General features: G+C 40.1%; 1 protein-coding gene across 1 annotated transcript in view; it reads left to right on the top strand.

Moving 5' to 3' along the window:
• LOC146642451 (cholecystokinin receptor-like) overlaps positions 1 to 9,977 on the top strand; it is a 70,032-nt gene extending 60,055 nt beyond the window's left edge. The window contains exons 4-5 of the mRNA XM_085398363.1: positions 7,068 to 7,195; positions 9,014 to 9,977. Of these exons, the coding sequence (XP_085254489.1) occupies positions 7,068 to 7,195; positions 9,014 to 9,582 (697 nt within the window). The 3' untranslated portion in view covers positions 9,583 to 9,977. The remainder of the gene's footprint in view (positions 1 to 7,067; positions 7,196 to 9,013) is intronic.
• Positions 9,978 to 12,489: the final 2,512 nt, after the last annotated feature.

The raw sequence follows: 12,489 nt of genomic DNA, 5'->3' as shown, positions 1-12,489 counted from the left end.
AACCTTAGAGACAATTTGAAGATGTATTAAGTTCTCGACCTTATCGTCCAACTAAAATCTGAGATATAAATAAAGCTGAACAAATATCCTTTGTAGCCATTTGAAGAGTTTTGAAGAGCCCCCTTTTGATCTTAACATAAACTACTGCTGGAAAGCTTGGGATCATTCTCAGATGTCCTCATTTTTGAAAGAAAAGCATATTTTTTTTCTCTAATTTAAAATTAAATTGACCAAAATTGTTGTGAATGGAAAATAATGATTATGACACAGTGGAACAGTTGTTCGCACTGTTGCCTCACAGCAAGGGTTTGAATCTGCCAGCTGGTCGGGCCTTTCTGTGTGGAGCGTCCATGCTCTCCCTGCGCTTCCATGGGTTTTCTCCGTGTGCTTCCTCCCACAATCCAAAGACATCCATGTAACTGCTACATCAGCTGTAATGGTTTCTTTGTGTCTGTGTTGGCCCTGTGATGGACTAGCAACCTGACTGGGACATACCCTGGGTCTTGCCCAGAGACAGCTGGGACACGCTCCAGCCACCCCCAACAACCCTGGATTGAGTGAGTGGCTAAGAAAACAGACAGATGTAATCAATCATTATAAAATCATTAATGGTTTAATGACTGAATGGTTTAATCTGTGTAGGCCTAGAAACAGCCATCACTCCTTTTTTTCAGTGACACATTGGGTTCCCTAATGCTATTTGATCACGTGAAAGACCAAATTGATCATGATTGCACAACTGAAAACTGTTGTGCTAATTAAAAAGCAATAAATTTGGCTTGTTAAGTTTTCTGGAGCATCAGCCTCTGTGGGTTCGATTATAGTATATAAATGGGCAAAAATAAAGAGCCGTGAGATATGCTAAGTATTTTTGAAGAATATTCCCAAAGGGAAAACTGCCAAAAACAACCCTCAAGATGGTAATGATACCAGACATTTTTAGTGACTCTAACCTTTAAAACACTGCAAACTGTAAAGCACTCTTTGACTCTTGTCTGTGAAGTGCTATATGACTAAATATTGTGTGCTTACTTGAAAGGATTCATGCACTCAAAACAGTAATCATCATCAGCCTCATCATCGGTGCTGTGCCTGTAGATAATCTGTCTGCAGCAGGTGTCTTTTGCCTAACACAGCATATTTCACTGTAACTGATGGTGAAGAAAATCCGTACGCCATGTTATGAGTAAAAATCTGGGACTCCAGGACTTCAGCATTCTGGGGTAAGGCCAGTCTAAAGCGTCAGCTCACTGATCACATTGGCCTACATGGGCGAGAATGCGTTTGAGGGAAAATGTTTGCTTTTAAACTATATTTTGCATCATTCACAAATATTAAATTAGCTTGACAATCCTTGATCATTTATGACTGTGTGCTGCATTGTAAATGCAACATTTAAACATTTCAAAAGGGCTCTTTGTTTCATTGTAAATCTGTTTTAGGATTTACTGCCAGGGTCTATTGGCCCAAATAACTCTACAGTTTATCTGTTTTGTTTTTTTTAAAAATTGCCTCTAATTTCCTTCCCTGGAATCCAACTGAATGAGTCATTAATGCAAGCTGTTATTATGACCTCCATCCATCAAACCATCCAACCAATTCCTCAACTGCTTGAAACCTTTCCCAGCTGTCATTAGGCAAGAGATAGGGCACACGGGTCACCAGAGTGACCTGCAGTTACATTTTAGGAAAATGGTTTCTATTAATATTGAATTGCCTCGGTTATTGTCATTATAACATCAGAGTTTTTGGTTTCAAAACGCCACGCAGAGCAAATAAAAAGTTGAACCCTGAAACATGTAGGTTAGAATCTTCCTTTATAGAGTCGGTTGTTTAGTTTAGTTGGAGAACTTTTGACTCGACTACTTGCTGCTGTTACACGTGTTCGTTTCTGATAACCTTCAAGTTTTTGGCGCCGTGAACACCTGTAAACGGTAAATGGCCTGCATTTGTATAGCGCTTTACTTAGTTCCTAAGGACCCCAAAGTGCTTTACACTACATTCAGTCATTCACCCATTCACACACACATTCACACACTGGTGATAGCAAGCTACATTGTAGCCACAGCTGCCCTGTGGCGCACTGACAGAGGCGAGTGACACCTGTAGTCTGACTTAATCCAATCAGTGTTTTATTTTCTGAACACTGCTATGCTTTGCTCATTTACTTTCTGGTCTGAATAATAAAGCCTTTTACATTAAAAAAAAAGAGCCTCCTGCTTTGTGGCGACCCTCCAGCAGGTGCACTATTAGCTGAGTTAGTGCTTTCCAGCTCTGACTGAACAGGACTGGAAATTAAAAGTGCAAAAGAAATTTATGACATATGCACCATCATTTTCTTTGATGATTAATGCGAGCCAAACGCATCTTTCCTGCTTGATAATCATGTTGCTTTCAGGTGATGTGGGAAAAGAGGTAGCTATGAATATTCAACATGTTTTTTTCCCTCTGCTTCAGCTCTACCCATCTGGGTTTTCCCTTTGAGGCAAAACAAGCGCAGATCCACTACTGCTGTTTTTAAATGCTGTTTCCACACTCCTGCGTGGTCACTTCCACACAGCTTTTGTCTAACAGATTTTCCACAGTATTAAACTGCCAGCTGATAGACGCCTTTATTTATTTTTTTATTTTTAATGAGAAGTGCTGAGTTCAGAGAGTTGCCCAAGCAGACATTAGAATATCAGACAATGAATGAAACATGGCCTCTTCCTGTGTGCTGTCGCTTTTATGTGCTGACTGATGCACCGCAGACACCGGCAGTTAAGAAGAGCATTCTCTCATTACTACCAATCAAATGGGAGATCTGGCTGCATCTACTCAGCGCCGGTCCATTTATTTATTACCTTGCTTGTGCGTGCTCGTGTTTTGCTTTACTTGTACACGCCACCTTCTCCTCTCTCTCTAATACACACATTCGTTCATTCGATTCACTAATACAGTCTCTGGTTTTCCAGTCCCAGGTGGGAAAACTCAGCAGCTTTCAAACAAAGCTCCAGAGCGTCGAAGGACTTCCACAGAATATGTGCGGAGGGGTTTCCGTCAGATACTGTGACAGAGCTGACAGAGGCTCTAAGCCCTTTGAACCTTTTTGCACTACTCAGAAATTCCTCTGTCAACATTTTGCTCTGCTTTTTTCTTTTTTTTGCTCTACACTCAGTTCATAACTTTTTCTTTGATGTGCCACCAATCTAAGCACTGCAGAAAGCTGGGATTGGTATTCTTTGTCGTCTGTGAATAGAAAACATTCGTGTACCCAGTCTAAATCAGTTGAAAACATCCCCAATAATTAGATAATCTTTTAACTGTATTTGTAAATGTTATGTGCACATTTACATACAAACCGGACACTCTGGGTTTAATAGTTTACAGCCTTTTTTATCAGCAGCATAAGAGCCACACAGAAAGTTCTAATATTTAACTCTCGCACATTGGTTTAAAGTGGAACACAATTAAAATCATTGGCGTTATTCAGTGGTTTGAGTGGAGATTCTTGCTATTGATCTCAAATGACCAAGTTATCTAACTGCAGCAAACAGCTGATGTGTACTAAATGCTCATTTACAACTACACGCTTCTACCTGGACAGCATTAGTAGCTTATTTATCTAATTTTCATTCGACTCATCAACGGTCTGATTCAAGCTGTTTAAGGTCACTTTACCCTTCACTTAAGACAGCTTTCCAGCTAGTTTGTGTTTAGCAGTTCTGGGGTACTGAGTATTAGACATGATTGAGACATAAGTGTGTTTGGGACTTTTTAATCCCATTGCAATTATAAACAAGTGTTAAACTGGGCTGAAATGATCCAGAATGGCATTCTGGCCCCTTCAATTAGTGAGCAATAGAATCTTGTAGACAGGTTAATAATGCGAATGACTGTCAAATGGACCAGTTCTTACTTGTGCTGCAGACTCTTGTTGCTTCCCGCGGCGGTATGGAAACACTTGCACAGTAATAAGAAAATATTGTTAGCCCACGGGCTGCTTACATCTTCAGTGCATTCATTTGGCCTTCTCTTCCCAGTGATGCGTTTATGGTGCAGATGTAAAAAAAACAACGTTTAAGTCATGCTATGATACTCAGCATCCAGATAGGAGCTACTGAAGACAAGCAAGCATAAATGGATTTTTTTTAGGTGCCAAGTCCTTTCCACTGGAACTTTTCAAACAGCTTGACAAACATGACCAAACACACAAACTGTGTTGGTGCAGTTTGTTGCACAGCGTGCCTGCTAGCGAATGTTGAGTTTCCCACTCTTAGTGTTGCGCACAGGAGAGGAAGATGAGAGGTTATTTTCAAAAGTTAGGACTGCACACCAAATCCATTGTTCTAATTCGTTTTAAAGTTTTTAAGTCAGATATTGAATCTATGCATGCTGTGCTGCTGAATTATGTTTTTGTGAAATGTTTTGCAGAACAAATTGAAGTAGGTCTAAACTCATTTTGTGATAATACTGTACTAGACAGTTTGGTGCTGATTAGATTCACTCACTAAATTCTACCTTTTATCCTTATAGTATCTACAGGTTGGATCTCATCTTTACAGCTACAGTACCTCTCAGAACAGGCTCTGCCGCGTATCCAGGGCTAACACACAGACAACCATTCACACTCACATTCACACCTATGGGCAATTTGGAGTTTCCAATAAACTTATCCCCACTAACTGCATGTCTTTGGACTGTGGGAGGAAGCCCCGGCCGGAGAGTGGAATTGAACTCTTGTTGCTGTGAGGCAAACCACTGTGGCACTGTGCTCAATTTAACCCCGAATTATGTATATGTTGTTGTTTGAATATGGTAGTTGAAACAGTGTGAAAAAGTAGTTGCAGCCTTTTATCACATTTAAATGTTTCAGATCATCAAATAAATTTAAATTCTAGACAAACATAGCCTGAGTAAATACAAAATTCAGTTTTTAAATTATGATTTCATTTATTAAGGAAAAAAAAAACTATCCAAACCAAACTGATCCGAGGTGGTAAAGTAATTAACTTCCTGTTTAAGTCATAAATTAACTGCTATTATCCACTATTTTTTTGAAACCTGAGAGATGAGATTCAGTTTCACTAGCCTCACCCAGGCCCGATTTCTATTTAAACAGGACCTGTCTGACAAAGCGAAATAGGCTAAAAATGTCAAAAAGCAACACATCATGCCATAATCTAAAGAAACAACTGAAAAGCACGCCACTGATATCTAGTGAGGAAAGGGAAAGACATCTCTAAGGCTTTGTTGAGCCATTTCTAAGTCCTGTGAACCACAGTCAGAGCTTTAATCCAAAAAGTGAAAACAATTCAAACAGTGTTAACCTTCCCAGGAGTCGTCACCCTACCAAAATTACTCCAACTCCACGCTGATGACTTATCCAGGAGGTCACAAAAGAACTCAGAACAACATCCAGAGAACTACATGCCTCACTTGCCTTAGTTAGGGTCATGATTCAATAATACGAAAGAATCTGAGCAAAAATGGCATTCATGGGAGGGTTCTAAGAAGAAAAACACAGCTGACTGAAAAGAACTCAATCACATCTTTGAGGGGAAAAAACATCTGGGATACTCTGTGGACTGGTGAGACAAAAATTGAGCAGAACCAAAAATGAGCTTTTTGGGACGTATGCATCATTTGGCATAAAACTCACACCAACAGTCAGACATGGTGGTGGCAGTGTGCTAGTGGGCCGGGGCTGCTTTCTTCCTTCAGGACTTGATACAAATTAGTTATAATTGATGGAACCATGATTTGTGCTCTCTATCAGACAATGATATAAATGATTCTCCTGAAGGAGAATACCGAGCCATCAGTTCATGCCCTGAAGCTCAAGTGCACTTGTGCACCCACTTATACAGTGGGTCAATGATCTGAAATACATCAGCAATGGTGTGAATGGTTTGAAAAACAAAATGAAGGTTTTGGAGTGGCCTTGTCAAAGTCGGAGTCAAATCAGATTGAGATGCTTTGGAAATGATTTATATTTTAGTGTGGCTAATGTGCAAAAAACTAAGAAATAAAGAAGCAGGCAAATATCTTTTCACAGTGCTGAAGCTACAAAAAAAGACAGCTACCAAAAAGATTTAACTCAAATGTACTATATTTTATACCTGGCAGTATAGTGGTTGGCAATGTTTTAGACACCACCCATGGCCGTAAGAATGGATGGATAGTTTTATAACTTGTAATATTTGATATTTTTGCCTTTTACCTGTAGAAAATGTTGAGAAACTGAGAAATTTGTCTTTTGAACAAGTTTTTACTGGGTGAGAGGTGATCATAGTCTTTTTGTTAGCAAACATTTTTCTAAGTAAAGCAAAACTAAACATATAAAATACATTTTTATGCAGATGACATAGTCCTGCATGGACAGGATTCTTCAGCGCCAACTTATCAAACTTTCCAGTGTTTTTCAGACATGTCTTAAGATCCTCAAACTTGTACTGATTGATGACAAAACAAAAACAGTACTTTCTACACTATGATCTTCTAATCTACATATGTTGGGATATTGACACTGGAAAAAGCATGGTGCAAAGCCCTGTTGTGTCATGCATCTCAAAAAGGTGTTTAAGGAAAGAATTTGTAGTAATTATTATGCCAGTTGGTCTTCATGTACAGTAAGTAAGTTAAAACTTCATACTGTTGTTCTGGTCTTCCAATAAGGCTGCGGCAAAAAAACCCAAAAAAACCCCACTACTGGTGATATATACAAACGCTGCAGCATCAAGAGTATCACCAGAGGTAAACAGCTCAAAGAAAAACAGAGTGTAAAGGCGGGTTACACTGCAGGGTGCTGAGGGGGGTCATGGTCTGCAGAGAGGAGCTGCAGAACTGACCTGAGATGCTGCAGTACATTTTGCTAAGAAGCAAAGGGGGTAAAGATAACTGTTGGGAGGAGCATCTGTAGGGCCTTTAGCCCATCTCCTGGATGTGCATGGCAATACAGAGGCAAAGAGAAAAACAGTTACGCTCACAAGCAAATTTTTCAGCTGGATTTCTTCAGCTTTGAGGACTGATTTAGTTGCAAATCTGTGATTTTTACACCCCTTTTATTCCATTCTGGCTGTTTTCAGGTACGTGCTGCTGCTGCTCATTCTGTTCTTTATCCCGGGAGTGGTGATGAGTATAGCCTATGGTCTGATCTCCAGAGAGCTCTACCGGGGCATTCAGTTTGAGCTGGGCCAGAGCAAGGAGGCAACTGGTGAGATCCATTATACATTTAATCCAATTGTGAAAGGATTGTTGTTTGCATTGATTTAACTTGTAGTGAAGATGAAAAATCACTTTCTCCAGACCCAAATGGGGCTGCCATAAATTACATGTGGAAGGCAGGAAACAATCAGAAGGGCCAGTAAATGTTCCCCGACTATAAATGGCTAGTAAATATAAGACATATGCTATTGTGAAAATAAACATGTGCCTACTTGAGTTTTATTGTTATGCACTTAGATAGCACACTGTCATTTCCAGGCAACAGCAGCAAATAAATATTTCTACACATATACAAAGGGACATTTGTGTAATCTGCCTCAAGCAGAGAATGACATATTTTGTTGCTACCTGGAGGTTCTGCACCTGTTCCATCCAAAAATATACTCCACTGTCCTTGGAACCACTCGGGTTGTTGTCTTGCGGCTGATATTCTCCATTTAAACAGAAACAGAAAAAAATATATCTGATATAGCTGAAATACGGTCACTTTAGGTCAATTATAACTGCTGCTATAACTGTGTGTATCAGCAGCACCAGTTTCCATGGAGTCCAGTCTTGAGTGTGATTCATCAAGGTGGGGAACATGTGAAACAGAATTCAGTAGTGATGGTAATTTATTACTGAAATAAAATTAGAAAATAGATCGTAGCAAAATAAACTTCCATCCTTGCATGGAATTCCACATGGAGTTGAATCATTTAGAGTTGGGTTAGGGTTATTTTAAGCTACAGGATAATTATGCAATTTTCAGACACTAGCAGACGGTGCGTTGCAAATCAGGTTTTACATTTTGGTTGGCATCACAGTCATTTTGTTTAAATGTGTTTCATTCAGGTGTTCTAAAAAGATGAAAGCGTGTAAGAATGGAAATGAACCTTTCAAAGCCATTGCCACATTGTTTCCACTGTAGAAGTGTGAACAAACAGAAATGAAGGCTAAAGTGCTCCAAGCAATTTGTTATATTGTTACACTACTGAGAAATCTAATGTCATTAATGCTTAACTTTGGAAACGTTACACCCAAGAACTGCATGTGAAGTAAACCCAAACACACCTGCTAATCCATGATTAAGATCAGAGGAAAGCCTGGTTTCTGCCTGACATCTCTTCCTGTTAAAAGGGAGTTCTTCATCCCCGCCGTTGACTAGTTCTTGTTCACATGGGTTATACATACGGAGAGTGTTTGAGGGTAAGACAAAATAAGTATTTAAGATTAAGTTTAGAAATGTTATTTCATCCATCCATCCATCCATCCATTCATCCATCCATCCATCCATCCATCCATCCATCCATTTTCTTCCACTTATTCAATTCAGGGTTGCAGGGAGGGGTGGAGCCTATCCTAGCCACAATTTTATTCATTTTACAAATTACTTTGATTTTGATGATTATTTCGTTAAAGATCATGAGGTAGAATATATTTTTAGAACCTACTAATAAACAAATAGTGAAATTAGTTCTCCAAACTCTGGACATACTGAAGCTATGTGTCAAAATATCGGTATAGCTAAACAGCTAATGTTAACGTGTGCTGGCCAGGATAGCATTTATGATAACTGTTTAATACTTAAATGTTGTTCAAACGGGAGATTTATCGACCCCTGAAATTCCTCCTAAAGGGTTTGTTCAGTGTTATGAAATTTAACCACTTCAGTTGTTAGTGAGGGAAGGTGGGGTGTTTCTAACTGTCTGCAGCTGTGTCAGCTGCAGGAAGCCAAAATGTATTGTAATCATGTGTCACCTGTTTCTGTTAATGACACGTGATTTAAGGTGACTCAAACTTACGCTTTCCCCCTGTACTTCTACAGGCCAGAAAAATGGTGTAGACAGACCTTTGACAGGGCCGAATGACGATGATGATGGCTGCTACATCCAGGTATCCAAAAAGCCCTCCTCTTCTGTGGAGCTTCCCACCCTCTCTGCCTCATCTAGCACCGTGCAGGTCAAGACTGAGCGCGCCCGCAGCAACACCTCCGAGGCTAAGCTGCAGGCTAAGAGGCGCGTCATCCGCATGCTGATGGTGATCGTAGCACTCTTCTTCATCTGCTGGATGCCCTTGTTCACAGTCAATACCTGGAAAGCCTTTGACATGAAGTCTGTCACCAAAGCCCTCTCAGGAGCACCCATCTCTTTCATCCACCTCCTGTCCTACACGTCGGCCTGTGTCAACCCCATCATTTACTGCTTCATGAACACACGTTTTCGCAAGGCTCTGCTGTCCACTTTTGCCTGCTGCAGTCGCAACCGTCTGTGCTGTTGGTGCAGTGGGAGGGAAGGTGGGGAAGACGGCATCAACGCCACCTCCATGGGCACATCGATGGCGACCTCAATGTCCAAGTTCAGCTACACCACTGTAAGCACCACCGGCACCTGCTAAGCCTCGAGGAGGGCCGGGTGGTCGCATCAGTGGCTGTGGTTACAGTGTATGTGCCATCTGTTTTATTTTTTCCCTGTTTTTTTTTTTTTAATCTTCTGTTTGTCACTCTTCATCTTATTATGGTGTGAGTCATGTGCTGAGTAATATCCATGCCCTTGCTTAGAGGTCTTTTTCAAAGGTCTTCTTTAAATTCTTCGTGCATGGTTGCAGAATGTGAAGTGGAGAAAATACTGTTTCTTTTTGGTGACATCCTTTTACTCCAGTTTAACTAGCAGCATCTGCTTTGTTGCATCCTGAAAAGAACATCAAGTGCCTGTGCTCTTTGTGTGGCTTTGTTTGTTCGCTAGCTGGGACGGACATTTTAGTGGGAAAACTATGTTGAAAATATAAATTCTGTGTACATATTATTCTGTCTTTAAGTTTATTTAAGGTGAACGTTTTGATGGAGACTGCTAAATAATGAAGACCGGCTAACCTACTGCGAATGGAAGGATTTCGGTTCCATTTTTGTTCATCTTCAGTCATTCAGGGCATCTTTTTCTGGTGCCAGTATTATTATTACTATTATTTTATTTTTATATTCATTAATCATTGATCTTATCATTAATATTAATGCTAATTAATCACTATCCTATTTATTTATGACCATTTTCCCACTTGATATTATGGCTTTTGAATGAGTACTACCATGCAGGGAGTGCAGAATTATTAGGCAAGTTGTATTTTTGAGGAATAATTTTATTATTGAACAACAACCATGTTCTCAATGAACCCAAAAAACTCATTAATATAAAAGCTGAAGGTTTTTGGAAGTAGTTTTTAGTTTGTTTTTAGTTTTAGCTATTTTAGGGGGATATCTGTGTGTGCAGGTGACTATTACTGTGCATAATTATTAGGCAACTTAACAAAAAACAAATATATACCCATCTCAATTATTTATTTTTACCAGTGAAACCAATATAACATCTCCACATACACAAATATACATTTCTGACATTCAAAAACAAAACAAAAACAAATCAGTGACCAATATAGCCACCTTTCTTTGCAAGGACACTCAAAAGCCTGCCATCCATGGATTCTGTCAGTGTTTTGATCTGTTCACCATCAACATTGCGTGCAGCAGCAACCACAGCCTCCCAGACACTGTTCAGAGAGGTGTACTGTTTTCCCTCCTTGTAAATCTCACATTTGATGATGGACCACAGGTTCTCAATGGGGTTCAGATCAGGTGAACAAGGTGGCCATGTCATTAGTTTTTCTTCTTTTATACCCTTTCTTGCCAGCCACGCTGTGGAGTACTTGGACGCGTGTGATGGAGCATTGTCCTGCATGAAAATCATGTTTTTCTTGAAGGATGCAGACTTCTTCCTGTACCACTGCTTGAAGAAGGTGTCTTCCAGAAACTGGCAGTAGGACTGGGAGTTGAGCTTGACTCCATCCTCAACCCGAAAAGGCCCCACAAGCTCATCTTTGATGATACCAGCCCAAACCAGTACTCCACCTCCACCTTGCTGGCGTCTGAGTCGGACTGGAGCTCTCTGCCCTTTACCAGCCACGGGCCCATCCATCTGGCCCATCAAGACTCACTCTCATTTCATCAGTCCATGAAACCTTAGAAAAATCAGTCTTGAGATATTTCTTGGCCCAGTCTTGACGTTTCAGCTTGTGTGTCTTGTTCAGTGGTGGTCGTCTTTCAGCCTTTCTTACCTTGGCCATGTCTCTGAGTATTGCACACCTTGTGCTTTTGGACACTCCAGTGATGTTGCAGCTCTGAAATATGGCCAAACTGGTGGCAAGTGGCATCTTGGCAGCTGCACGCTTGACTTTTCTCAGTTCATGGGCAGTTATTTTGCGCCTTGGTTTTTCCACACGCTTCTTGCGACCCTGTTGACTATTTTGATTGAAACGCTTGATTGTTCGATGATCACGCTTCAGAAGCTTTGAAATTTTGAGACTGCTGCATCCCTCTGCAAGATATCTCACTATTTTTGACTTTTCTGAGCCTGTCAAGTCCTTCTTTTGACCCATTTTGCCAAAGGAAAGGACGTTGCCTAATAATTATGCACACCTGATATAGGGTGTTGATGTCATTAGACCACACCCCTTCTCATTACAGAGATGCACATCACCTAATATGCTTAATTGGTAGTAGGCTTTTGAGCCTATACAGCCTGGAGTAAGACAACATGCATGAAGAGGATGAAGTGGACAAAATACTAATTTGCCTAATAATTCTGCACTCCCTGTATTTGGCCACAAGTAAAAGTTTTAATGGAAATGAAGTATAATATTGTTTTTTGGATGACATAATTGATCATTAACCTCCTAAGACCCGAACTTTTTCATGGCATGCATTTATATTTTCTCTTTGCTATTTGGGCTCATTGGGACCTGATGAATGTAAAAACAAAGAATTATATGATTTTTTTTTTGCCTGATTTTTGTTTCTGAGAAAAATGAGATCCACATACGAGCACATTCGCTTTAAATTTTGATAGAACAGTGGCAGTCTAACGTCCTCGTAAGTGGATATCAGGCCCTTGTAGAGCAAAATTTTATATTTTGGTCTAGACAACAAAAAAATGTGATGTCCACATATGTGGACACCAGGTCCTAGGAGGTTAATTAATTATTGTGCTGTTTTGGGTAAACTGGGTAAATGTTTCCCCCCACTACACTTTCTTATACTACAGAAAGGAGAAAGGAACACAAGTTTTTAATTTTTCTATGTAATTAAAAACCTCAACGTGTACAATAAATGGCCCAAAAATCCATATCTCTTCATATACTTACTAATGTGAGAGCTTTAATGAAAGAGGTGAGGACTGTTCATCCACTTATTCTGCTTGTTTGAGGCCTGGTGGTAAGCGCATATCAGAAAATGTGAATCTGCCTGAAATCTCT

Source organism: Rhamphochromis longiceps, linkage group LG23, assembly GCF_057381845.1.
Source record: "Rhamphochromis longiceps isolate RC_006_pf linkage group LG23, R_longiceps_female_GT1.1, whole genome shotgun sequence".
Lineage (NCBI taxonomy): Eukaryota > Metazoa > Chordata > Actinopteri > Cichliformes > Cichlidae > Rhamphochromis > Rhamphochromis longiceps.
This window is presented reverse-complemented; position numbering and strand designations above follow the sequence as displayed.